Genomic DNA, 27,232 nt, shown 5'->3' with positions numbered 1-27,232 from the left:
CCCCAGAAAGTGACTTCATATTTGAACTGGTCCTGAAAAATTTGGGTTTTGGAAATATTGTTAAAAATTTCAAGATTTGCTTCTAAACTTCTTAGCCTTCTAACGTCCCAAAAAAATAAAATGTCATTTTCAAAATGATCCAAACATGAAGTAGACATATGGAAAATGTAAAGTAATAACTATTTTTGGAGGTATTACTATCTATAATAAAAGTAGAGAAATTGAAATTTGGAAATTTGCTAATTTTTCAATTTTTTGGGTAAATTTGGTATTTTTTTTATAAATAAAAATGATTTTTTTTGACCATTTTACCAGTGTCATGAAGTACGATATGTGACGAGAAAACAATCTCAGAATGGCCTGGATAAGTAAAAGCGTTTTAAAGTTATTACCACATAAAGTGACACTGGTCAGATTTGCAAAAAATGGCCTGAAAATAGGCCCAGGGTTGAAGGGGAATTTCAAATCACAGAGGGACAGGAGAATCTGGGAATACAAGTTCATGATAACCTTTGACACACTCAGATCAGAAATGAATGTGTCTCGTGGATTTATATCTGCCTACACGTCTTAAGGATTGTGGCCCTCAGACCTCTTTGGTTCATCGCATTCATGGCCTGAACATCAGAGGACAATAAAACTTTCACACTTCTTATCTATAATCCTCCTACAATTTACTGTTACAACTGTTTCCTCCTCCACTCATACTGATATCATCCACTTCATTACTTCTATGTACTTTGGTGTATAAATTTGTGAATCTTCAGACACTGTCTTAAGAGACTCCTGACGAAGAGGCCCAAGTAGCCTCGAAAGCTTGCAATTTTGTCATCATCTTTTCAGTTAGCCATTAAAAGGTATCAACCACTGAGGATTCTTAGAGTTTTTTCATCTTATATTTACTGGCTAAGGCTACTTTCACACTAGCGGCCCTGGACTGCAGCTTCGTCCCCATTGACTATAATAGCTTTATAGACCATTGACTATAATGGGGGCAGGGCGGAGTTCCGGCGGGTGTGTCCTGCACCCCTGGACTGCCGCTTCGTCCCCATTGACTATAATGGGGGCAGGGCGGAGTTCCGGCGGAGGCACAGCGAGAGGCTGCCGGAATAAATGTCGGACATGTCGTAGTTTTATTCCGGCAGCCTCTCGCCGTGCGCTGCCATGCCTCCGCTCCCATTGTAGTCAATGGGGATGGAGCGGCAGTCCGGAGGCACATGGTCACTAGTGGCAGGACGGATCCGACAGGCTGTTCACCTGACGGAACAGCCTGCCGGAGGTCCGTGCCGCTAGTGTGAAAGTAGCCGAACACCGTATATATATATATATAAAGGAAGAAAAATGGCGGCACTGGCACAAGTAGGAGAAAACGGGTGCACGTCTCAGGGGGATTAGACTTACAGCCCCAATCAATGGATCCAGAAAAAAGAGCGGCACTCCGGTAGATAAAAGCAAAGTGAACCCTTTATTCACACAGGTGGTGCAACGTTTCGGCTCCAAGCATGAGCCTTCTTCAAGCCATTGAAGAAGGCTCATGCCTGGAGCCGAAACGTTGCACCACCTGTGTGAATAAAGGGTTCACTTTGCTTTTATCTACCGGAGTGCCGCTCTTTTTTCTGGATCTATATATATATATATATATAAATAAATAAATGTGGTAATTTGGGAAACAGTAGGACAAATAGGCCCCGCCCCACTAACGCCCAAACTACATGGGACTGACCATTTACAGATGGGGCTTACATAACCACGCCCATTGGTGTCTGAAAAAAGGGACAGCTGTTGGAAATTCAGGAGTTTATATATAGAATTAATATGATCTCTTTCCAGTCATTCAGCCGCACGTTAACCCCTCCAGAACCAGACACGGGCCAAGCTGCGCGCCAGTTCAGCACCCCAGCACAATCAAGGCTTCGCCGCCGGTGTGAGAGCAGTCACATGACCAGCCTGCAGCACGTGACTCCTGCGTCATCATTCCAAGCAGGAGCAGTTCCATTCTAGACACAACCGTTCTATCTAGACGCTCCCGTGCCGGGCAGAGGAGGGAAGCGCGCCCGTTCTGCCGTCGCCTTTTCCTTCCTCCCAGCGCCATGGCAGCCTGTGACAGGCGCAGCAGATGGGACTCGTCCTCCCCCTAGAAGGAAGCCGCAGCTCTGAGAAGACGGCGTTCTTGTCAGGCGGCGACTGCCCGTGTGCACTGCGGTCCTCGTTCCTTTCACTTTTATTGTTTCCTGTTTTTCCAGTGTGTGTTCCATTCTGCACCCTCCCCCCTTCCTTCACCCCCACACCCTGCCCTATAGGAGTTACCCACTGACTGGCCAGCCCCTGGGAATACCCCACCGGAGACCAGAGCTGAAGAGAGGGAGCACCATGGGATGCTGTGGGAGCACGCAGGTGAGTCTCCTGTACTGGGACTTCTGGGGAGAAAAGTTCCCTACATGGTGGAGAAGTCAGGATTTCATATTGACACCGATATTTCCATTGGTCGCCACTGACCGTCCTGATCTAAGGCTACATCCACACGGTCAGGTTCCCTGATGTGGTTTGGGAAGCCAAAATCGGGAGTGGATCCTAAAAGCAGAGAAAGTACAAAGGACAGATAAGACTTCTCCTCTCATTTAATTCACTCCTGGTTTTGGCTTCCAAAATTGCATGCAGAAACCTGACGGTGTGGTCGTACCCTAAGGGTTTGTGCATTCTTGGTTGTATAAAGTAAAACAGTAGGAGGTGGATTTGGCATGGTTTTCAGCACCAAATCCACGCTGTAACCAGTGCCGAGGGGTGAACATACCCTAAATCTGACAGGTGGATGTTACGGTTTCTGTCCACCGTGGTCCTCAGACGTTCATGTGTGGGAGCCGCACAAGTAGCACCATGGACAGGTTCTCTTATAGGGGAGCCTTTCCCAAGAAAACCCTGGTGCCGTATGTACGTCTGTATCTCATTTCCGGTGCCGTATGTATGTCTGTATCTCATTTCCGGTGCCGTATGTATGTCTGTATCTCATTTCCGGTGCCGTATGTATGTCTGTATCTCATTTCCGGTGCCGTATGTATGTCTGTATCTCATTTCCGGTGCCGTATGTATCTCAGTGAAGAAAGAGGTCATTGTATGTGCCACAAAGACTTCTCCATCGCGTCCAGCTCCCTCACTGCGGGGCACCTGGGAATGGCGCGTCTTGCAATTTTTATTAGGTTACAGGTTGTGGAGATTGCTTATTCTGTATTTCTCGTGTTTGTGCACTAGCTGATGCCAGTTCAGTCCTAGAGCTATGTGGTGCATGTTCAAGATTGGGCACCTGCACCCATTTAAAATGTGCATCATCTTAGGACAGTCATAACGTGCCCAATATCCAATGTGAAATGCACTGTTGGCACAGCCTGGCCAGTTTCCATTATGATTGGCACACTTTGGTTGTACATGTGTCTACAGTCGTGGCCAAAAGTTTTGAGAATGACACAAATATTAGTTTTTACAAAGTTTGCTGCTAAACTGCTTTTAGATCTTTGTGATGTAGTGAAATATAATTACACGCACTTCATACGTTTCAAAGGCTTTTATCAACAATTACATGACATTTATGCAAAGAGTCAGTATTTGCAGTGTTGGCCCTTCTTTTTCAGGACCTCTGCAATTCGACTGGGCATGCTCTCAATCAACTTCTGGGCCAATTCCTGACTGATAGCAACCCATTCTTTCATAATCACTTCTTGGAGTTTGTCAGAATTAGTGGGTTTTTGTTTGTCCACCCGCCTCTTGAGGATTGACCAAGTTCTCAATGGGATTAAGATCTGGGGAGTTTCCAGGCCATTGACCCAAAATGTCAACGTTTTGGTCCCCGAGCCACTTAGTTATCACTTTTGCCTTATGGCACGGTGCTCCATCGTGCTGGAAAATGCATTGTTCTTCACCAAACTGTTGTTGGATTGTTGGAAGAAGTTGCTGTTGGAGGGTGTTTTGGTACCATTCTTTATTCATGGCTTTGTTTTTGGGCAAAATTGTGAGTGAGCCCACTCTGGATGAGAAGCAACCCCACACATGAATGGTCTCAGGATGCTTTACTGTTGGCATGACACAGGACTGATGGTAGCGCTCACCTTTTCTTCTCCGGACAAGCCTTTTTCCTGATGCCCCAAACAATCGGAAAGAGGCTTCATCGGAGAATATGACTTTGCCCCAGTCCTCAGCAGTCCATTCACCATACTTTCTGCAGAAGATCAATCTGTCCCTGATGTTTTTTTTGGAGAGAAGTGGCTTCTTTGCTGCCCTTCTTGACACCAGGCCATATTCCAAAAGTCTTCGCCTCACTGTGCGTGCAGATGCGCTCACACCTGCCTGCTGCCATTCCTGAGCAAGCTCTGCACTGGTGGCACTCCGATCCCGCAGCTGAATCCTCTTTAGGAGACGATCCTGGCGCTTGCTGGACTTTCTTGGACGCCCTGAAGCCTTCTTAACAAGAATTGAACCTCTTTCCTTGAAGTTCTTGATGATCCTATAAATTGAGGTGCAATCTTAGTAGCCACAATATCCTTGCCTGTGAAGCCATTTTTATGCAACGCAATGATGGCTGCACGCGTTTCTTTGCAGGTCACCATGGTTAACAATGGAAGAACAATGATTTCAAGCATCACCCTCCTTTTAACATGTCAAGTCTGCCATTTTAACCCAATCAGCCTGACATAATGATCTCCAGCCTTGTGCTCGTCAACATTCTCACCTGAGTTAACAAGACGATTACTGAAATGATCTCAGCAGGTCCTTTAATGACAGCAATGAAATGCAGTGGAAAGGTTTTTTTGGGATTAAGTTAAAGGGACTCTGTCACCACTTTCTAACCCCCCCTTTTAAAAGTATTGTTATCTCCATGGCGCCCCTGTGATTACAAAGGTGTTGTTAGAAGATAAATTTGCCGTCTCCTTTTGATAAAAAGAGCTTTTATCTAACCTGTCAATCTTCTTGATAAGGTGCCCAGGGCGTTTCTGTTGGTCTCAAGCTGCCGCCCGCCGCCGCCGTTGGTGCCCAGCTCCTCCCCTGATGCTTTCAGCGCCGCCTGAATGTAATGAAATACGCCTCCGGCTCTCGCTCAGTGCCCCCTCCTCCTTTTCAAAGATCGCGCGCGTGCGCACAGGCCTGTGCCTGATGCGCCCGTGCGGACATTTACAATCAGCCTCATTGAGCGAAGTGCGCGCATGCGCACTTTGCTCAATGAGGCTGATTGTAAATGTCCGCACGGGCGCATCAGGCACAGGCCTGTGCGCACGCGCGCGATCTTTGAAAAGGAGGAGGGGGCACTGAGCGAGAGCCGGAGGCGTATTTCATCACATTCAGGCGGCGCTGAAAGCATCGGGGGAGGAGCTGGGCACCAACAGCGGCGGCGGCGGGTGGCAGCTTGAGACCAACAGAAACGCCCTGGGCACCTTATCAAGAAGATTGACAGGTTAGATAAAAGCTCTTTTTATCAAAAGGAGACGGCGAATTTATCTTCTAACAACACCTTTGTAATCACAGGGGCGCCATGGAGATAACAATACTTTTAAAAGGGGGGGTTAGAAAGTGGTGACAGAGTCCCTTTAATTTTCATGACAAAGAAGGACTATGCAATTCATCTGATCATTCTTCATAACATTCTGGAGTATATGCAAATTGCTATTATAAAAACTTAAGCAGCAACTTTTCCAATTTCCAATATTTATCTAATTCTCAAAACTTTTGGCCACGACTGTAGACGCCAACCTACCATGTATTGGATCACAGAGCACACTTGATCTGTGCCAGTCACTGCTGTCCTCCAGTTTCATGATGTCCAGAATAGATAGAGGTCTCTGTGTATTTACTTGCCAAGTCTTGCTGCCACTTAAAGGGGTTTTCTAGGTTCAAGGCCGGTTCTTGGCTATAAGTTGCTCTTTTTTTATAGACCACATATGCATAGGACCAGCCTCCGGCAGCGCTAGAGACCACCCATCTGTACCGGCGACGTCACCGGGCTCACTGCTAGGTGGAAGCCTCCGCTTAGCATAGTGATGAGAAGCCCCGGATGTCATTGGCAGTAAACAAACAAATCTTGCGATTCTACTGCTGGGACCCCCAGTGATCATGAGTTTGGGACCCAACACCCTGTGGAGGTGCTTCCCCCCCCCCCAATGAATGCATAACTGTACATCACTGGACTACCCCTTTAACCCTTGGCCTGCTGCATTTACTAAGCAGGAACTAATTGATGTGCTATGACATTAAGGTTAGTGCCCAAATATTTTATAATATTATACCAGTGTGTAAACTTCACTTTTCAGGTGTTAGTGCATTGATCTGAAGATCTGCATACACATTGGTGGCTGAAATACCAAGCTGCATGACGCCAGGCAGACATGTTATTTATGAAAGATATTGGATGATGTCGTTTTATAGCTGGGTAAGGTCTTCCTCTTGTGTGTGACTAGGCAATTATACATGACAGGATCAACTGATGCGTTTCTAGTCCTGCCATTAAGGTCACCTTTCTGAAATCCAGGTCATGTAGGATTTATTGTAAGCCTGCTGAGCATTCCCATTCAGAACTGTCAGGCTGAATGCCACCACACATCTTCACACTTCTCCGGAGGAATTTGTCCTGCGCATAGTGCTGCCCTAGATACGTGGAGCTCGCAGGTAGAGGATGTTATGAAGAGAAGTAGAGCATCCATCGGTGATACCTATGACCAGGAGTGATGTCACCATGGTGTCCTTCTCTGGGAGGCATCTGTCATATCTCTTGGTGCCTTCCATGTTTATGGACGTATGACTTGTACACGGAGGCCAATGGCACCTTTCTACATTGCTATAACTTATTGCTCAAAATAAACACACAACAACTTCTTCTTTGGAATTAAACGGCTACAATGCTTTAAGGGTAAAACCATAATAAATAATTAAAAACCACATTCATCATAATTTAACGAACCATCAAACCATTAGATAAATACCGAAATCCACTTAGAAACACTGAGTGATACAGCCCCTCTAATGAAGCAAAGCGACAGATAAGAAAAAATAATTAGGGAGGGTGGGGCGACGATCTGGGCCTCTTCAAACTGACCCAGAAGCGCCGCTAAACCCCACAATTTTTGAAGAAGAAATCCTTCCCTCCGAAAGCAGGGCAACAAATCAGGACTTGGTATTCTCCAACAGTAACAGCCAATCAGCCGTGGAGCTACAGCTGCCTCAGAAGATCTACTCAAACCAGCTGGAACCGGTCCACATTTCAATCTTGGGGGGAGACAGAACCATATAGGACCCTACCTAACTAAATTAATGGTGCCATTGCCCACATGTGTCCCCCAAGCTAAACGCTCTGGGGGCCCCATAACATAGAGGCAAATGGCGCCTTTCTACATTGCTATAACTTACTGCTAAAAATAAACACACAACAACTTCCTCTTTGCAATAAAATGACCACTGCTTTATTAAAGGGGTATTCCCATCTTAGACAATGGGGGCATATAGCTAGGATATGCCCCCATTGTCTGATAGGTGCGGGTCCCACCACTGGGACCCGCACCTATATTGAGAATGGAGCGGGGAGCGCTGTGGCTGGAGGACCCCAGATTTCCCGGGGTCCGTTCACCACCAAGCGCTAATCCCCCGCCTCTCCCATAGAAGTGAATGGGAGCGCGCCGCGCATGCGCGGCCCATGCTCCCATTCATTTCTATAGGGCAGACAGCAATAGCTGAGCCAGTGCTCGGCTATTTTCGGTGGCCCCATAGAAATTAATGGAGGGCGGCTGCGCATGCGCAGTGCACTCTCCTTCACTTTCGGGGCTCCGTTCTCGATATAGGTGCGGGTCCCAGCGGTGGGACCAGCACCTATAAGACAATTGGGGCATATCCTAGCGATATGCCCCCATTGTCTGAGATGAGAAAACCCCTTTAAGGGTAAAACCATAACAATTAATTTAATAAATAATTAAAAACCACAATCATCTTAATTTAACGAACCATCAAACCATTAGATAAAAAGGTGAGGCCCCCCACAAGCATTGCAGCCATTTTTCGATCGCATTTTGCAGACCAATATTAAAGATATTAATACCTATGTTGGACAGATGAACATCATCTGCTCTGTATAACCCCGGCACAAAGCCTTCAAGATCAACATGCCTATAAGTACAACCATCGAGTAATGGAATTTTTTTTTCCATAGCCCTATTTACCCGTTTTCTAATATAGAAAAAATGCATCCTCTCTAAACCAAACCAACCTTGGAACGATTTCTGAAAAAATTAACTTGCTATAAGGTAAAATGCATTGAATTAAAGCTAAATCTCTTTTCATTTTCCATAACAAATCACAAGTCTTCACCTTCACAATGTCGTTACCACCCACATAAATTAACAGAAGATTAGGGGCAGGCCATTTTGCAATTGATTTACAGATTTCATCAATTAATCGTTTCCAAACTAGTACTCTAACACCCAGCCAAAAGACCTGCAAAGACAAGCTGTCGAATTATAAATTTGCTGAATAAGATCTTTGTTCAGCTTGCTTCTGAGCCCAAAATATAAATGAGTGGCCTACAATCCATACCACAAAATGACTACCTGTAAAATAGAATTTAAATTGGTCTGACAAAATTAAATCCAGGTCTAACATAAAGCTTAACTCTATGAGAATCCCAACGCTGTTCACCCTGTCGGATCCGTCCTGCCGCTATTTCGCTGTGCCGCCGGACCGCCGCTCCGTCCCCATTGACTATAATGGGGACAGGGGCGGAGCTCCGGCAGTGCACAGCGAAAGGCCGCCAGACTAAAAATACTGCATGTCCGACTTTTAAGTCCGGCGGCCTGTCACCGCGAACTGCCATGCTGCGCCGGAGCTCCGCCCCTGTCCCCATTATAGTCAATGGGGACGGAGCGGCAGGACGGATCTGACCTGCCACTAGTGTGAAAGTAGCCTTAGACACTGCATAAAAAGATGGATTTCTTTCACACAAATTAGCGACTAATAATAATCCTAAACTACAATCGTCACCATTACAAATCACAGAGGCCGCATCTTTGAGCAATAGCCAATCCCGCCATGCGGCTGCATATGCAGCCCATGTTCTTGGAGCCAGAGAACATTTTGATATTTTCAGTAATTAATCCCAAAGATGACCGGGGCAAGGGATCCCTTCAAGCTCTGCCTCCAGAGCAAGTTCTCAGAATCTCGCAAGATGCAAACGAGATAGAGAATCAGCCAAGCTATTGAAAGCACCTGTAACATAATTAGCTTTAATCCAAATGTTACATTGCATGCAAAAAAGGACCAAGTGCCTCCAAAGTGTTAATAGCAAATAGAACACCTTTTATTATCAGTATGCAATAAAATCCTTTTATTACTAAATTCAGAACCCCAAATTACTACTGCCACTACTACAGCAAAAAGCTCTAACAGCACAATGTTACTAGTCACTCCAGCTTTCACCCATGAATTAGGCCATTGCTCAGCTGACCAATTGCCATTCCAAAATGCGCCGTAGCCACTACTACCAGCTGCATCCGTGAAAAGGCCCAGTGCAACAGAATCCACAAATTCTTCTTGCAAACAACTAGCACCATTATAATTATTCAGAAAATCAAACCAAATAGATAAATCATCTTTTAGACATTTTGTAAGGCGAATATGTGAACTAGGTGATTTCAAGCCTCTGGTGGCAAAATATAGGCGCTTAGAAAAAACTATGCATCAGTATTATTCTACTAGCAAAATTAAGTGAACATAGTACAGACTGCACATCCTTCAACGTACATTTCTTCTTTCTTAACAAGGAGACAATTGGAGATTTTCCTAGCTATTGTAACGGAAAATATAGATTTTATTGAAGACAGGAGGCGAGCATTGTGCATTAACTTTCTTAACTACTCCCATTAGCAGCAAGAATAACTATTACAACAGGTGAAAAAAGTTTTTCTCAGACAGGTATTAAATATGTAAGTGAGGTAGTCCAAATAGCCAATTGGAGATCTCCTTAGTGTATAAGAGGTGCTGTTGATGTAGATTCTGCCTCTTTCTTGATGGTGACTTGAGATGAAACAACTTGAAATTAAACGGATCTTGACCATAAAATAATATAAAGTAGATCTAGATGAGACAAATCTGGAGTAACAGGAACATTGGAAGATTGATGGAGGATTGAAGGGTTGAAGATATTCTAGTATGCTATAGAGATAGAAAATATATATAAAAAACGATTAGGGTTGGGTTAAAAGGGGGGGACAATGCTCGCCTCCTGTCTTCAATAAAATCTATATTTTCCGTTACAATAGCTAGGAAAATCTCCAATTTTATTGCAACAGGAGGCTCCCATTGTGCAAGTTTAAAGCTAAATGACATAACCATAATTAAATGATAGACATGGATACATGAGTATCGGGTTTGAAATAAAATGTTTTAAAAGTGGATTCTGAAGACCAGTCCGCGGCCTTCAAAATCTCAGAGAGAGAAGCACCTTTTTGGAATGCTTTAGTGGAAACCGCTCCTCGGATAGAGTGTGGGCCAAATATTGTCGTATTAATCCCTGCCATTTGCATGGTAAGTTTAATCCATCTTGCTAATGTAGGGGAGGACACTGGAAGTTGTGGTTTACGAAAAGAAATAAGAAGTTGTGAAGATTGAGGAGAGCGTAAAGATTGGGTCATGGATTCGTATGTTTTTAAACAACGGACAATGCTTAGTTTATCGTTAGAAGGGAAAGCCGGGTAAAAAACCATGTGTAGGTTGGTTTTGGTTCTTCTGGTTATTTGGAAAGTTACTCCGTTAAGGGTGAAGGATCTGTGAGAAATGTCTAAGGCTCTAACGTCTGACACCCTTTTTATGGAGATGAGACATAAAAGGGTTGTGATTTTAAAAGAGAGTAATTTTAGTGAAAGATGTTCATTGTCTTCCCAGTTAGAAAAAAGATTTAGAAGGGAGGTAACGTCCCAACTGGAATGGTACCTAGGTTTTGGAGGGTTTCTAAAACGAATGCCTTTCATGAGTCTACAAATCATTGGATGTTTACCGACTGGGATGGAGTTAATAGGGGCATGTTCTGATGAAATTGCGGAACGATAAAGGTTTATGGTCCTATAAGCCTTCCCCATATTGAATGATTCAGAAAGAAAATTTAATATGTGGGTAACAGGTGCTTGAATGGGATCCAAGTCTCGTTGAGTGCACCAATGAAGCCAAATTTTCCAGGCTGATCTAAAAGCCTTTTTGGTTCCCGGGGCCCATGCGTCGGAGAGGATGTCGATAGTAGATTGTGAAAGTCCGAAATCAATTGTTGGTTGCCTGAAATCAACCAAGCTATTAATGTTAGGTGTCCCGAAAGGATCAGAGGGTGTAGGTGTCACGAAGGGTCTCGGAGAAGATCTTGGGGAGAAGAAAGAATTCTCGGGATATCTATCGTCAGACTGAGTAATGTGGGAAACCATGTTTGAGACTGCCACCATGGGGTGATGATCACTAGTGTGGAATTTTGTGCTATTGTCTGAAGTAGAACCCTGGGGATTAGTGCAAATGGGGGAAAAGCGTAGAGACGTTCCTGAGGCCAAATTTGGCGGAGAACGTCTATGGCTAAGGCTTCTGGATCCGGACGCCAGCTGAAGAAGGTGGGAAGTTGGGTGTTCAGTCGAGAAGCAAATAGATCTATGAGGAGGGGACCCCATAAATTGTTGATCTGTTGAAAGATGAGCGGGTGTAATTGCCAATCGCTGGAATCCGAAAGGTATCGGGAATTCCAATCGGCGACTGAGTTCATCAAACCTGGAAGGTATTCTGCTTTTTAGGTGATATCCCTGTCTAGACAGAAGTGCCAAAATTCTTTGGCAATGTCAGTTAGAATCTTGGAAGTGGTGCCCCCGAAACGGTTGATGTATTGAACTGCTGCAATATTGTCCATACGTAGAAGGATGCAGCAGTGTGATTTGTCTTTCGCGAAACTTTTCATGGCGAAAAAGGCGGCTAGTAATTCCAGACAATTGATGTGTAGTTGAGATTCTGAGTCTGACCATTTTCCTCCTGTGGAGTAAGGGCTACAACGAGCGCCCCATCCCGATAGGCTGGCGTTTGATTCTAGTATCAGATCTGGTAGGGAGTTGAATATCATTTTTCCATTCCAGATCTGAATATGTTGAAGCCACCAAAGAAGTTCTTCTTTGGCTTCCGGGGATAGTGGAACTTTGTCTGAATATTGTAACCCTTCTCGTAAATTTTGCGTTTTTAGACGTTGGAGGGCTCTGTAGTGTAATGGGGCGGGGAAGATTGCTTGTATGGAGGCCGATAAGAGGCCCACAATCCGGGCAATGGTCCTCAGTGAAACTAGATGTTTGTTTAGTACTGAACGGATTTCTCTTCGAATTAATGTGAGTTTTTTGGTAGGAAGACTCAACAGAGCAGAGTCGGTATTGATGTTGAAGCCCAGGAACTCTAGTTCTTTGGATGGGGATAGGATAGATTTTTTGTAATTGATCAGAAAACCAAGATTGGTTAGAAGAGAAATGGTCCATTGTGAATGCGTAAGGATTAGTGAGAGTGTTTGTGCCATAATTAGGATGTCGTCTAAATATATGATTAGACGTACACCTCGGGATCTTAGGGATGATATCACTGGTTTCATTAATTTGGTGAAACACCATGGGGCTGATGAAAGGCCAAATGGGAGACAAGTGAATTGCCTTTTCTGATTGTTCCAGAAAAATTGTAGAAAAGGTTGATGGGAAGGGTGTATGGGTACAGTGAGATAAGCGTCTTTTAGATCTATTTTTATTAGCCAATCTTGAGGGAGTAAGAGATCCCTGAGAAGGTGAATTCCCTCCATTTTGAAATGATGGTAAGTCACAAAATTGTTGAGGGTTTTCAAATTTATGACAGGTCTGTGACCCTCATCTTTCTTTTTTACTAAAAAGATGTTGCTGATGAAACCTGGGGATAGAGGTGGTACTTGAATGATAGCTTTCTTGTGGAAAAGATCTATTATCTCTGACTCTTTGAGGTCTTGGTCTAAATTGGAGAAATGTATTGGTTGAGGGATGCGGTTCTGTGAGGGGAAGGATTAGAAATCTATCAGATATCCTGAGATGGTGTTCAGGATCCATAAATCTGAGGTTAGACCATATTTGGAAAAAATGTTTCAGTCTTCCCCCTAGAGGAAAGTGGGAATAGTTTGGGATAGAAAAGCTTACCTGATGAGGGTCTGGATCTAGGGAAACCTCGCTGGCCTCGGGTTCTCCATGGGCGTCCTCTGGTAGGGAAAAATGGTGTGGTGGACGGTGTATAGGTGGTAGGTCTGTCTGATTGGAAGGGAGCCTGCTGGGTTTGTCTGAACTGTGAAGTTCGGCTGGGAAAGCGGCCCCTGCCTTTCCCAGCCCTGCTAATAATTTTGGGCTGACCGAATTTTTTCAAAGACGTTTTGGCTTTATCGAGGGAGGAAAATACTCCAACGAATTTCCCTATCTCTTTAATGAGGGAATCCCCAAAGAGGAGACCATCAGCAGACTCATCAGGGTCAGAATTGGCCAAATGAGTGAGCTGAGGGTCTAATTTCATCAGGATGTTTCGTTTTCTTTCCGCACTCAGGGCTGAGTTAATGTTTCCGAAGAAACAGATGGCCCTTTGGGCCCAGCCACGTAGGACTGACGTGTCTACTGGTTCTCCTGTAATAACGGCTTGTTCTGATAAGTCTAATATTTTAGTGAGGGGTCCTAATAAATCTAAAAGTTTGTCCTGACAAAGTTTAAATGATCTGTCCAGACCCCTTTTGGGATTTTTCCCCGTTTTATTTAAATATTTAAAAATGATGGGATCTAACTCTGGAGTCAGGGATTTTTTATGTGGCAAAGTGGGTCTAGGACATTCGGCTTTTAGTTTGTTCCTGGAGGATCTATCCAAGGATTTATTAACCCAAAGCATCAAAAATTTAGAAATTTGAGATTGGGGGACCCATTCTCCAGATCTAGGGTGTTTTTATCTGATCGGGGTTGAAAAAGGGAATACCCTGACTGTCTAGAATTAGAGATTCAGGGATTTGGCTAGTTGAAGAGAATTCCTCCGTATCCTCAGGATAGTCATCCTCATGATAAAATGGTAACTCGTCCCTTAAAACTGAATCAGAATCATCTGATAATGAGGAGGAAGATATTTCTTTGTAAGAGATAAACTTAGCCCTCTTACTGGCTGTCATAACCCGGCTATTGGTATTCTCCTCCCAGGTGGAGGGTCTTTTGTGGGGATTTTCGCCACCATTATCATTACCGCAAGGTTTATGCGGACATTTATTGGGATTTTGACCCTTTCCCATGGTGTGGGATTTTGGGTCGTCTGTAAATCTTCTTTTTGGTTGATTTTGCCTGATTTCTTTTTAAAACCTTTGGCAAGTTCTGTAACTGAAGCCTCCGCTGAGAGGAAATTGTCAGTTGGAGTAGAAGGATAATTTTGAGGAAGCCTTTGGTTTACTACCAAGGAAAGGGATTTTGAAATGGAATCCTGAATGGATACCATGGCTGACTGTATTGCAACTGATACAGATTTAGATACGGATTGATCGACCATTTGTTGAATGGAATCCAAAATTAACACCTCATAGCCAATGGGTATGGATTGAGTGGATTGGGGATTAAGTTGTTCTTCAGAGGGATTCATATTACTAAATAAAGAATATGAATAGAAAAAGAAAAATGGGAAAATTTAAATGAATGTTTTATAGATACATACACACCAATACACGCATTCAGGAATATACTTAATCCGTATAAATATATACAGACCAGTATATATTAGCTGAATGCATGCTAGTGTAAATGCATATAAGTAAATGTAATGTAAATGTGACAGGTATACTTACAATTGGGTAGGAGATTTTATTTATATATATATATATATATATATATAATATACAGGGAGTGCAGAATTATTAGGCAAATTAGTATTTTGACCACATCATCCTCTTTATGCATGTTGTCTTACTCCAAGCTGTATAGGCTCGAAAGCCTACTGCCAATTAAGCATATTAGATGATGTGCATCTCTGTAATGAGAAGGGGTGTGGTCTAATGACATCAACACCCTATATCAGGTGTGCATAATTATTAGGCAACTTCCTTTCCTTTGGCAAAATGGGTCAAAAGAAGGACTTGACAGGCTCAGAAAAGTCAAAAATAGTGAGATATCTTGCAGAGGGATGCAGCACTCTTAAAATTGCAAAGCTTCTGAAGCGTGATCATCGAAAAATCAAGCGTTTCATTCAAAATAGTCAACAGGGTCGCAAGAAGCGTGTGGAAAAACCAAGGCGCAAAATAACTGCCCATGAACTGAGAAAAGTCAAGCCTGCAGCTGCCAAGATGCCACTTGCCACCAGTTTGGCCATATTTCAGAGCTGCACCATCACTGGAGTGCCCAAAAGCACAAGGTGTGCAATACTCAGAGACATGGCCAAGGTAAGAAAGGCTGAAAGACGACCACCACTGAACAAGACACACAAGCTGAAACGTCAAGACTGGGCCAAGAAATATCTCAAGACTGATTTTTCTAAGGTTTTATGGACTGATGAAATGAGAGTGAGTCTTGATGGGCCAGATGGATGGGCCCGTGGCTGGATTGGTAAAGGGCAGAGAGCTCCAGTCCGACTCAGATGCCAGCAAGGTGGAGGTGGAGTACTGGTTTGGGCTGGTATCATCAAAGATGAGCTTGTGGGGCCTTTTCGGGTTGAGGATGGAGTCAAGCTCAACTCCCAGTCCTACTGCCAGTTTCTGGAAGACACCTTCTTCAAGCAGTGGTACAGGAAGAAGTCTGCATCCTTCAAGAAAAACATGATTTTCATGCAGGACAATGCTCCATCACACACGTCCAAGTACTCCACAGCGTGGCTGGCAAGAAAGGGTATAAAAGAAGAAAATCTAATGACATGGCCTCCTTGTTCACCTGATCTGAACCCCATTGAGAACCTGTGGTCCATCATCAAATGTGAGATTTACAAGGAGGGAAAACAGTACACCTCTCTGAACAGTGTCTGGGAGGCTGTGGTTGCTGCTGCACGCAATGTTGATGGTGAACAGATCAAAACACTGACAGAATCCATGGATGGCAGGCTTTTGAGTGTCCTTGCAAAGAAAGGTGGCTATATTGGTCACTGATTTGTTTTTGTTTTGTTTTTGAATGTCAGAAATGTATATTTGTGAATGTTGAGATGTTATATTGGTTTCACTGGTAAAAATTAAATAATTGAAATGGGTATATATTTGTTTTTTGTTAAGTTGCCTAATAATTATGCACAGTAAGTCACCTGCACACACAGATATCCCCCTAAAATAGCTAAAACTAAAAACAAACTAAAAACTACTTCCAAAAATATTCAGCTTTGATATTAATGAGTTTTTTGGGTTCACTGAGAACATGGTTGTTGTTCAATAATAAAATTAATCCTCAAAAATGCAACTTGCCTAATAATTCTGCACTCACTGTGTGTGTGTATATATATATATATATATATATATATATATATATATATATAAAAAACAAAAAAGTTCAGTGGCAGCACCGTCAGAGGAAAAACTATGGGTGCAGCTGGCCCAATGTGGATAAAGCCAATCCAAATAGATAAAATTGCAAAAAAGGGCAGCACTCCAGAAAGTAAAAGAAGAAAAAACTTTAATTACCCATATGTGGGACAGGCGACGTTTCGGCTCAATGTGTGAGCCTTTCTCAAGCGGTGTGTACAGACAAAACACAGGGTATATATGCCAGTAAGTGAATACAATCATTGTGCAATACAGGTGTGCTCAATACATAATAATTGAGATAATCAAGTCTAAAATACAGTGCATATAGAATTACAATAGATCACATGATTAAAAAACAGTGCATGATCATATAATAAGTGAATAGTTAAAAAATACATATAGCATACAGTGAATTATGCAAAAACATAAGAGAACTTCATAATTACCAATCATACAGTAAGTGATGTCAGCTGTGTGCGCTGATAAAGTGCTTGAGTGCTTACTACGTAGGTCCGGCAGACGGAGGGTGAAGGAGGATGCAAAACATACATGGCTGACATGATACATGCGGTGCGGCGTGCCTGTGGTGTGACTGCGCATGTCACAGTGACGTACATGCCGTACTTCCGGGTGGCGATGTGCCTGTAAAACCGCAGCTGCGCATTGGCCTTCTGATGTCTCTTACGCCATCTTGGATCAGGGCATCCTGCCTGCATTGCCAGGGACCTCTGTTAGTCACAGTCGATGAATAACAAATTAAGGTGGGGGCACATAACAGTGCTCCTAAATCCTATATTAGTGGCTGAGTGAGTGCAGAAACGGGACACCACAACAACAAAGCTGCAGCCCACTTCCGCGGTCCCAGATCAGTTGCGCACCCACACGTAAGTGTGGGGTCACACTGTATCCGTGATCAATACCCACTCATAGCCACCCCATAGGGGAGGGATCTCCTCCTGTACACCTATTATGTACACAACAGACTGTCATCACAGAGGCACCCAAATGCCTCTACAAGCATAAGGATGTACTGACAAAAGGAGACTATCCATGTGAAGGCTTGCCGTCCACACCTACAGCCTCATATCTCCTCACTCCATGCTCCGTGGCCCACCTACCGCAGACTAAAAAAAGGAAAGAAAGAAAAAGAAAAAATAAGTATAACGATTATACAAAATGAATCAAAGATATTAGAAAGAAACAAGTTTTGTTGTCTTATACACGAATCTCACAATATACACAATAGCGATCAACACCACAATATACGGCATGGAGGCAAGCCACAAGCCCTAACCCACCCCAATCCTATAGTCCACGTTTAGACCATAGGGTTTGAGGGAATTAAGGGTGTGGATCCACCTCAACTCCCGTCTGTTGAGGAGATTAGCCCTGTTGCCACCTCTTCTGGGCATGGGAATAAAATCAATAATACAACACCTAAGGTCTCTTTCAGTGTGTTTTAGGTCCGTAAAGTGTTTAGACACTGGCAAGTCAAGCCGTTTTTTTCTTATGCTTAGACGATGATTATTAAGCCGTGTCTTAAAATCAGTAGTCGTCTCGCCTACGTAGATTAAATTACATGGACATATGAGTGCATAAATGATGTAGCTGGAGTCACAAGTTAAGTAATATCGTATCGGGTATGTTACCCCAGTTTGTGGGTGTACAAAGTTTCTACCTTTTACGATATATTTGCAATTTACACATGATAAGCATGGGAAGCATCCTGTGCTATTTGATGTCAATGTTGTCTGTCTCGATTTTTTTATAGTCCCCACGTCAGCCTTAACTAACTGATCTTTGATACTTTTAGATCTGCGGTAGGACATTAAGGGTGGTGTGTGAAATTCCTTTACAGCACTATGGCAACCACCCAATATACCCCAATGGCGTCGGATGATATTCCCTATTGCTATACTCTGTTCCGAGTACATGGAGACAAAAGGTATTCTGGTCGATTTTGTTTGGCGTACCTTATTGGAAAGAGTATCGTTCCTGTCTAATTTCATGACCAGTTCTTTTTTATCATGCAGCAATTTGGAGGGATATCCTCGTTGCTTGAACTTGTTGGTTAATACATCAAGTGTGTTATCTAACTGATCTTGATCTGAGACTATACGTCTGGCTCTTAAGTACTGGGAATAGGGCAAAGATCTAATCATATTTTTGGGATGATTACTACTGTACGTCAACAGTGTGTTCCTGTCGGTCGGTTTTGTAAAAAGTGCCGTGTGCAACTTGCCGTCCGTCAGGTACACAAGTGTGTCCAGAAACTGCATTTCAGTATGGGAATGCACTAAGGTGAACTGAAGTGCTTTGTCAAACCCATTGAGGAATTCGTGAAATTCGCAGAGCTGGTCAATGGTGCCAGTCCAGATGAGGAAGATGTCGTCTATGTACCGCCACCACGCCATAGCATGCTTGAAGTGGTGGCTTCCATAGACGACATCTTCCTCAAATCGACGCATAAAGATATTCGCATAAGTTGGGGCCACGTTGGACCCCATTGCCACGCCCTGCTCCTGCATATAGTAAGAGTCTTGGAAAAGAAAATAATTGGATCTCAGGACAATTTCAAGGAGGGACAAAATAAAATGTTGAGCTTGACTGGTCATAGAAGATCTATCTAGCATGTAGGAAACTGCTGATAATCCCTTGCAGTGATCAATTGAGGTGTAGAGAGAGGTGACATCAAAAGATGCTAACGTCACCCCCTGTACACCCGCTAAATCGATCTTCTGCAACTTCAATAGGAAATCGGTGGTATCTTGTATAAAAGAACTACCACCACATGCAAAACTGCGTAGTATCCTGTCCAGAAAAATGGCAACATGGCTAAAAATTGAATCAGACCCTGATACAATAGGTCGACCGGGGGGATCAATGAGAGACTTGTGGATCTTAGGCAACACATACAGTACCGGAGTAACTGGATGCGTTACTGTAAGATAATCCACAAGTCCCTCATCTATGATCCCCGCGTCTATGGCCATAGCCAACACATTTTTAATTGATTCAGCGATTTTGAACTTAGGGTCAGCATCAATGGGCCTGTAGATGGTATTGTCGCTCAATTGTCTCAATACCTCTGCAACATATTTGCAGGTGTCTAATACAACCACCGCACCACCTTTGTCAGCGGCCTTGATAGTAAGTGCGGGGTCACGTTTTAATTCATTGAGAGCAGCAATCTCATCAACAGTTACATTGGGGCGACCGAAAGGTTGTGGAGAGTGTGTCTCTCTTAATGTCTGGATATCAGACTTAACCGCAGCCATGTATGCCTCAATGGCAGGATCACAAATGGCAGGATTAAAATTACTTCCAAGTGAGAGATCGAACATGCCAAGAGAGAACTCGCTCATCTTGGCATGCTCAATCCGCTCCTTGTTCTGGAACCAGACCTTAAGTTTAATGGCCCGGAAAAAAGCATGAAGATCAAAGTCAAGCTCAAACCAATTTGCAACAGATCTTGGGCAAAAAGAAAGTCCCTTACTGAGAACACTCACTTGAGAGTTGGTCAAGTCCTTTGATGAAAGATTTATCACAATTATTTCTTCCCAATATATATATACACTGCTCAAAAAAAATAAAGGGAACACTTAAACAACACAATGTAACTCCAAGTCAATCACACTTCTGTGAAATCAAACTGTCCACAAAGGAAGCAACACTGAGTGACAATCAATTTCACATGCTGTTGTGCAAATTGAATAGACAACAGGTGGAAATTATAGGCAATTAGCAAGACGCGCCCAATAAAGGAGTGGTTCTGCAGGTGGTAACCACAGACCACTTCTCAGTTCCTATGCTTCCTGGCTGATGTTTTGGTCACTTTTGAATGCTGGCGGTGCTTTCACTCTAGTGGTAGCATGAGACGGAGTCTACAACCCACACAAGTGGCTCAGGTAGTGCAGCTTAACCAGGATGGCACATCAATGCGAGCTGTGGCAAAAAGGTTTGCTGTGTCTGTCAGCGTAGTGTCCAGAGCATGGAGGCGCTGCCAGGAGACAGGCCAGTACATCAGGAGACATGGAGGAGGCCGTAGGAGGGCAACAACCCAGCAGCAGGACCGCTACCTCCGCCTTTGTGCAAGGAGGAACAGGAGGAGCACTGCCAGAGCCCTGCAAAATGACCTCCAGCAGGCCACAAATGTTCATGTGTCTGCTCAAACGGTCAGAAACAGACTCCATGAGGGTGATATGAGGGCCCGACGTCCACAGGTGGGGGTTGTGCTTACAGCCCAACACCGTGCAGGACGTTTGGCATTTGCCAGAGAACACCAAGATTGGCAAATTCGCCACTGGCGCCCTGTGCTCTTCACAGATGAAAGCAGGTTCACACTGAGCACGTAACAGATCTGACAGAGTCTGGTGACGCCGTGGAGAACGTTCTGCTGCCTGCAACATCCTCCAGCATGACCGGTTTGGCATTGGGTCAGTAATGGTGTGGGGTGGCATTTTTTTGGAGGGCCGTACAGCCCTCCATGTGCTCGCCAGAGGTAGCCGGACTGCCATTAGGTACCGAAATGAGATCCTCAGACCACTTGTGAGACCATATGCTGGTGCGGTTGGCCCTGGGTTCCTCCTAATGCAAGACAATGCTAGACCTCATGTGGCTGGAGTGTGTCAGCAGTTCCTGCAAGACGAAGGCATTGATGCTATGGACTGGCCCGCCCGTTCCCCAGACCTGAATCCAATTGAGCACATCTGGAACATCATGTTTCGCTCTATCCACCAACGTCACGTTGCACCACAGACTGTCCAGGAGTTGGCAGATGCTTTAGTCCAGGTCTGGGAGGAGATCCCTCAGGAGACCGTCCGCCACCTCATCAGGAGCATGCACCGATGTTGTAGGGAGGTCATACAGGCACGTGGAGGCCACACACACTACTGAGCCTCATTTTGACTTGTTTTAAGGACATTACATCAAAGTTGGATCAGCCTGTAGTGTGTTTTTCCACTTTAATTTTGAGTGTGACTCCAAATCCAGACCTCCATGGGTTAAAAAATTTGATTTCCATTTTTTTTTTTTGTGTGATTTTGTTGTCAGCACATTCAACTATGTAAAGAACAAAGTATTTCAGAAGAATATTTAATTAATTCAGATCTAGTATGTTATTTTTGTGTTCCCTTTATTTTTTTGAGCAGTGTGTGTGTGTGTGTGTGTGTGTATGTATGTATATATATATATATATATATATATATATATATATATATATATATATATATATATATATATATATATATATATATATATATATACATATTTTTTTATTTAATAATGTCTGGAGTAAAACTGACGAGGTGACACACTCTGTGGTGATTAGCTGCGCTGAGGTAATTTGAAAAGCGCGCGCAATCACCTCACAGTCAAAAGAGCGGAGCGCTCGAAATCTCGCGATAGACGGGATTTCGGTGTTGAATGCAGGAAGATGGCGATTAGAGACTGGAGACGGGACGGAGGTAAATTTTAGGGCATTAAGGGCTGAAATAGTTTATTAGAACGAGTCGGCAGTCAGAGACCATTAGTATCGCAACAAAACAGTAGTTTAGAACATGAAATTTGACTGGGGACAAACGCTATTCTGAGTGGTCTGAAAACCGGACTTTATCACTTGATATAATAACTCTAAATCTTATATATTTATGCATTAAATTACAATTGCATTAAATTGTAAACGGTGATATAGAAATAACATTAATAATACACATCTTCTCTTGTGGGAGCAGCAAGAAAGAGGCAGAATCTACATCAACAGCACCTCTTATACACTAAGGAGATCTCCGATTGGCTATTTGGACTACCTCATTTACATATTTAATACCTGTCTGAGAAACTTTTTTCACCTGTTGTAATAGGTATTCTTGCTGCTAATGGGAGTAGTAAAGAAAGTTAATGCACAATGGGAGCCTCCTGTTGCAATAAAATCGAATTGTATCTAACTTAACTTCTAACAATCTAAATTCCATATTTACAGTATCAATAGTAATCCTTATCCCTAAAATAGTGGCGGCGGTGGTGAGGACATCTCCAGGTAGCGCTTCAGCCATTCTTCTCCGCCAGCACTTTCAGCCTTCTCAATCAGGCGGCGTAGCAAGGCCTCAATTATTCTCCTCAGCGACGATCCGGTCCTCTTCAAACTGACCCAGAAGCGCCGCAAAACCCAACAATTTAAAGTAGAAATCCTTCCCGCCGAAAGCAGGGCTACAAATCAGGACCTGGTATTCTCCCACAGCATCAGCCAATCAGCTGTGGAGCTACAGATCTACTTAAACCAGCTGGAACCAGTCCACATTTCAATCTTGAGGTAAAATCTGAAATAAAAGAGCGGGAAAGGGGGAGACACAGAAAATAAAAGGGAGGGGGGGAGACAGAACCATATAGGACCCTTCCTAACTAAATTAATGGTGCCATTGCCCACATGTGTCCCCCAAGCTAAATGCTCTGGGGGGCCCATAACATTACCTCTCTAATCCGCTGCAGAACAGTTATCCAGTATTACCCTTGATCCATCTTGCAATTCTGATCTTGTGATTAGGTCCTACATTTTATGCAACCATTTTATCACTTAAAGAGGACCTTTCACTAGAATAAAAAATCTAAACTAACTATACAGACATGGAGAGCAGTGCCCAGGGATCTCCCTGCACTTACTATTATACCTGGGCGCCGATCCGTTCTCCTGGTATAGCCTCCGGTATCTTCATATGTTAGGCTCCACCCAGGGGAACCTGCCGACGTCTCCTCCCATGCTGTAGCGCTGGCCAATCGCAGCGCTCAGCTCATAGCCTGAGTTTTTTTTTTCTCTCAGCGAGATTGGCCAGCGCTACAGCATGGGAGAAGGAGACGTCGGCAGGTTCCACTGGGTGGAGCCTAACATATGAAGATACCGGAGGCTATACCGGGAGAACGGAGCGGTGCCCAGGTATAATAGTAAGTGCAGGGAGATCCCTGGGCACCGCTCTCCATATCTGTATAGTTAGTTTAGATTTTTTATTCTAGTGAAAGGTCCTCTTTAAGGCAGATTTACTCATCCTATAAACAGCGTAAATTTAGCCAGGCTTGCTAGACCCGCACTAGATTTATCAAAGAGGATCAGGCGCAATTTTAGCGCAAAAATGTTGCATATAAAATCTTGACTCCTATCTCTGTAAGCAACAACAAATTGCATCATATTTTAGCGCAAAATCTGGTTCACTAACCTAAGTAAATCCGTATTTTGTGAATGCGAACAGCACACCATACGTCCGATTCGGTGTCTCACAAAAAAAGATAAAACATGTCCTATTCTTGTTTGTTTTGTATACGGGAATAGGCATTTTTAACATAGGGCCGGACAAACTGCACACACACAGTCGATATCCACGTTTTGTGGCGCCTCGATTCATGGCCTAAGACTGAGGCGAAAGAGTCCCCCTCATTCTACAGAAACTTAAAGTCTCTTATAAGATCTGAAGTAAATAGTTCTCTGAGATCTTCTAGAAAAAGAGCAGGATTCACCATCTGAACCTAATGATATTTGGCATGATGATTCAACTGAAGAGAAGGATGTAAGTGTTGGACAGTTTTTGTTCTGAGTTTTGCTCATCATCTGATGGAGGGAGTGACCATGTTTTCCAGTGGAAGATGCTGATAAATTACTTGGAGGACTTGCTACGTCACCTGATCGAGAAGGCTGAAAGCATTGGAGAAGAATGGCTGAAGCGCTGCCTGGAGATGTCCTCACCGCCGCCGCCAATATCTCCGCTGCAGCCTCTGAATATGATGCCGCCTCTGCCCTCAACGTCTACCTCTACATCCCTGCCTGGAGTGAAGCCTCCTCAGGATGACATCTGCCGGCAGCCGGAGCTTCTCCTATCTGTTCCTGGGGCTGGTCAGCGCCGGGGGGAGAGGTTAACAGCATGCCCATGCAAAAGAGCTTCTAATACTGTATGGAGACGAATCTCCGTACAGTATTATTCAGAAGTTTTGAATGAAGCGACTTCGGATGAACCAGCCAAAGCTCGCTTCGCTCAACTCTAGTGCTGACGTAAGGTTTGCCAAATTTATTTGATCCCTGTGACGGGCCGGTGTCCGTATACTGTGGACCCTCTGTTTGTGAGCCACAATAGGGGCACGGACCTCCTGCCCTTTCTATAAGGATTGTTAATCCACACTCCCTTTTTTTTATAAGTGGTTGTCTGCTTTTTTCATATTCATCACCTATCCTCAGGTCATCCAAATGATGTATTGTAAACTTTGAAAAACTATTAGTGGGGTGTAATTAGGAAAAAAATTCAATTCCCCTGTTTTTACAGTTTTTGTACTTAAAACTGGCACATTACATTTATTCTGTGGGTTTTTAATAGGGTTGTTTCGGGTATCGAACGTTCGATACCCAATCAATACTTTTATCGATACTAGGCTGTGCTACTGCACAGCCCAGTATCGGAGAATATGAATCACGCTGCTCTCAGCGTGCGCCATGTTCCCTCAGCAGCACAGGGCAGAAGGAAGCAGTCTCTCCCTCCCCCTGTGCTGCTGCCGCTGCCTCCAATGAGAGCGCAGAGAGGCGGAGGAGAGGAGGGGCTGTGGCCACTGCACCACTAATGATAACTAACTTTTAATACATTACAAATGCAGGCGGTGGCAGAAACACATTGCCGTCACCCTGCCTCTGACAGGGCGCTGCGATCTGCTGCAATTAACTGCCGCTGATCGCAGCACCCTGTCAGAGGCAGGGTGCCGGCAATGTGTTTCTGCCGCCGGCTGTATTTGTATCTTGAACGTTTATGATCATTGGTGGTATCAGTGCGCCCCCCCCCCCGTCCCCAGTATTAAAAACATTGGTGGCAGTGGCCACAGAGTCCCCTCACCTCCTCTCATTGGTGGCAGTGGCAGCTTCTGATCGGAGCCCCAGCAGTGTAATCCCGGGGCTCCAATCGGTTATCATGGCAGCCAGGACGCTAGTGAAGCCCTGACTGCCATGGTAAGCTAAGCTTCCTGCTGCTGTATGTACTATGCACAGGGCAGCAGGGAGAGTGTAATATCCTATTCACCCTAATAGAGCTCTATCAGGGTGAATAGACAAAGGATTAAAAGATCCCAGGTTCTAGCCCCAAAGGGGAAAAATAGTTATTAACCCCTTAAGGACCGGGCTCATTTTCACCTTAAGGACCAGGCCATTTTTTGGAAATCTGACCAGTGTCACTTTAAGTGCTAATAACTTTAAAACGCTTTGACTTATCCAGGCCATTCTGAGATTGTTTTTTCGTTACATATTGTACTTCATGACACTGGTAAAATGAAGTCAAAAAAATTATTTTTTTTGCACAAAAAAAATACCTAATTTACCAAAAATTTGGAAAAATTTGCAAATGTCAAAGTTTCAGTTTCTCTACTTCTGTAATACATAGTAATACCCCCAAAAATTGTGATGACTTTACATTCCCCATATGTCTACTTCATGTGTGAATTGTTTTGGGAATGATATTTTATTTTTTGGGGATGTTATAAGGCTTAGAAGTTTAGAAGCAAATCTTGAAATTTTTCAGAAATTTACAAAAACTAAATTTTTAGGGACCAGTTCAGGTCTGAAGTCGATTTGCGAGGCTTACATAATAGAAACCACCCAAAAATGACCCCATCTAAGAAACTACACCCCTCAAGGTATTCAAAACTGATTTTGCATACATTATTAACCCTTTAGGTGTTGCACAAGAGTTATTGGCAAATGGGGAGGAAATTTGAGAATTTAATTTTTTTGTCTAATTTTTCATTTTAACCCATTTTTTCCACTAACAAAGCAAGGGTTAACAGCCAAACAAGATTGTATCTTTATTGCCCTGACTCTGCTGTTTACAGAAACACCCCATATGTGGCCGTAAACTACTGTACGGGCACACAGTAGGGCGTAGAGTGAAAGGTGCGCCGTTTGGTTTTTGGAAGGCTGATTTTGCTGGACTGTTTTTTTGACACCATGTCCCATTTGAAGCCCCCCTGATGCTCCCCTAGAGTAGAAACTCCATAAAAGTGACCCCATCTAAGAAACTACACCCTTCAAGGTATTCAAAACTGATTTTACAAACGTTGTTAACCCTTTAGGTGTTGCACAAGATTTAATGGAAAATAGAGACACAATTTCAAAATTTCAAATTTTTGGCAGATTTTCCATTTTAATATTTTTTTTCCAGTTACAAAGCAAGGGTTAACAGCCAAACAAAACTCATTATTTATGGCCCTGATTCTGTAGTTTACAGAAACACCCCATATGTGGTCGTAAACAGCTGTACAGGCACACCGCAGGGCGCAGAAGGAAAGGAATGCCATACGGTTTTTGGAAGGCAGATTTTGCTGGACTGGTTTTTTTGACACCATGTCCCATTTGAAGCCCCCCTGATGCACCCCTAGAGTGGAAACTCCAAAAAAGTGACTCCATTTTAGAAACTACAGGATAGGGTGGCAGTTTTGTTGGTACTAGTTTAGGGTACATATGATTTTTGGTTGCTCTATATTACACTTTTTGTGCAGCAAGGTAACAAGAAATAGCTTTTTTGGCACATTCTTTTTTTTTGTTATTTACAACATTCATCTGACAGGTTAGATCATGGGGTAATTTTATAGAGCAGGTTGTCACGGACGCGGCGATACCTAATATGTATACATTTTTTTTTATTTATGTAAGTTTTATACAATAACTTCATTTTTAAAACCAAAAAAATGTTTTAGTGTCTCCATAGTCTAAGAGCCATAGTTTTTTCA

General features: G+C 43.6%; 1 protein-coding gene across 1 annotated transcript in view; it reads left to right on the top strand.

Moving 5' to 3' along the window:
• Positions 1–1,823: 1,823 nt before the first annotated feature.
• The window catches only part of SLC44A1 (solute carrier family 44 member 1), a 164,782-nt gene continuing 139,373 nt past the window's right edge, over positions 1,824–27,232 (top strand). The window contains exon 1 of the mRNA XM_040417211.1: positions 1,824–2,394. Within this exon, the coding sequence (XP_040273145.1) occupies positions 2,371–2,394 (24 nt within the window). The 5' untranslated portion in view covers positions 1,824–2,370. The remainder of the gene's footprint in view (positions 2,395–27,232) is intronic.

This window comes from Bufo bufo, chromosome 2 (assembly GCF_905171765.1).
Source record: "Bufo bufo chromosome 2, aBufBuf1.1, whole genome shotgun sequence".
Lineage (NCBI taxonomy): Eukaryota > Metazoa > Chordata > Amphibia > Anura > Bufonidae > Bufo > Bufo bufo.
The sequence above is the reverse complement of the archived record's forward strand: the minus strand, read 5'-3'. Positions and strand labels throughout refer to the sequence as shown.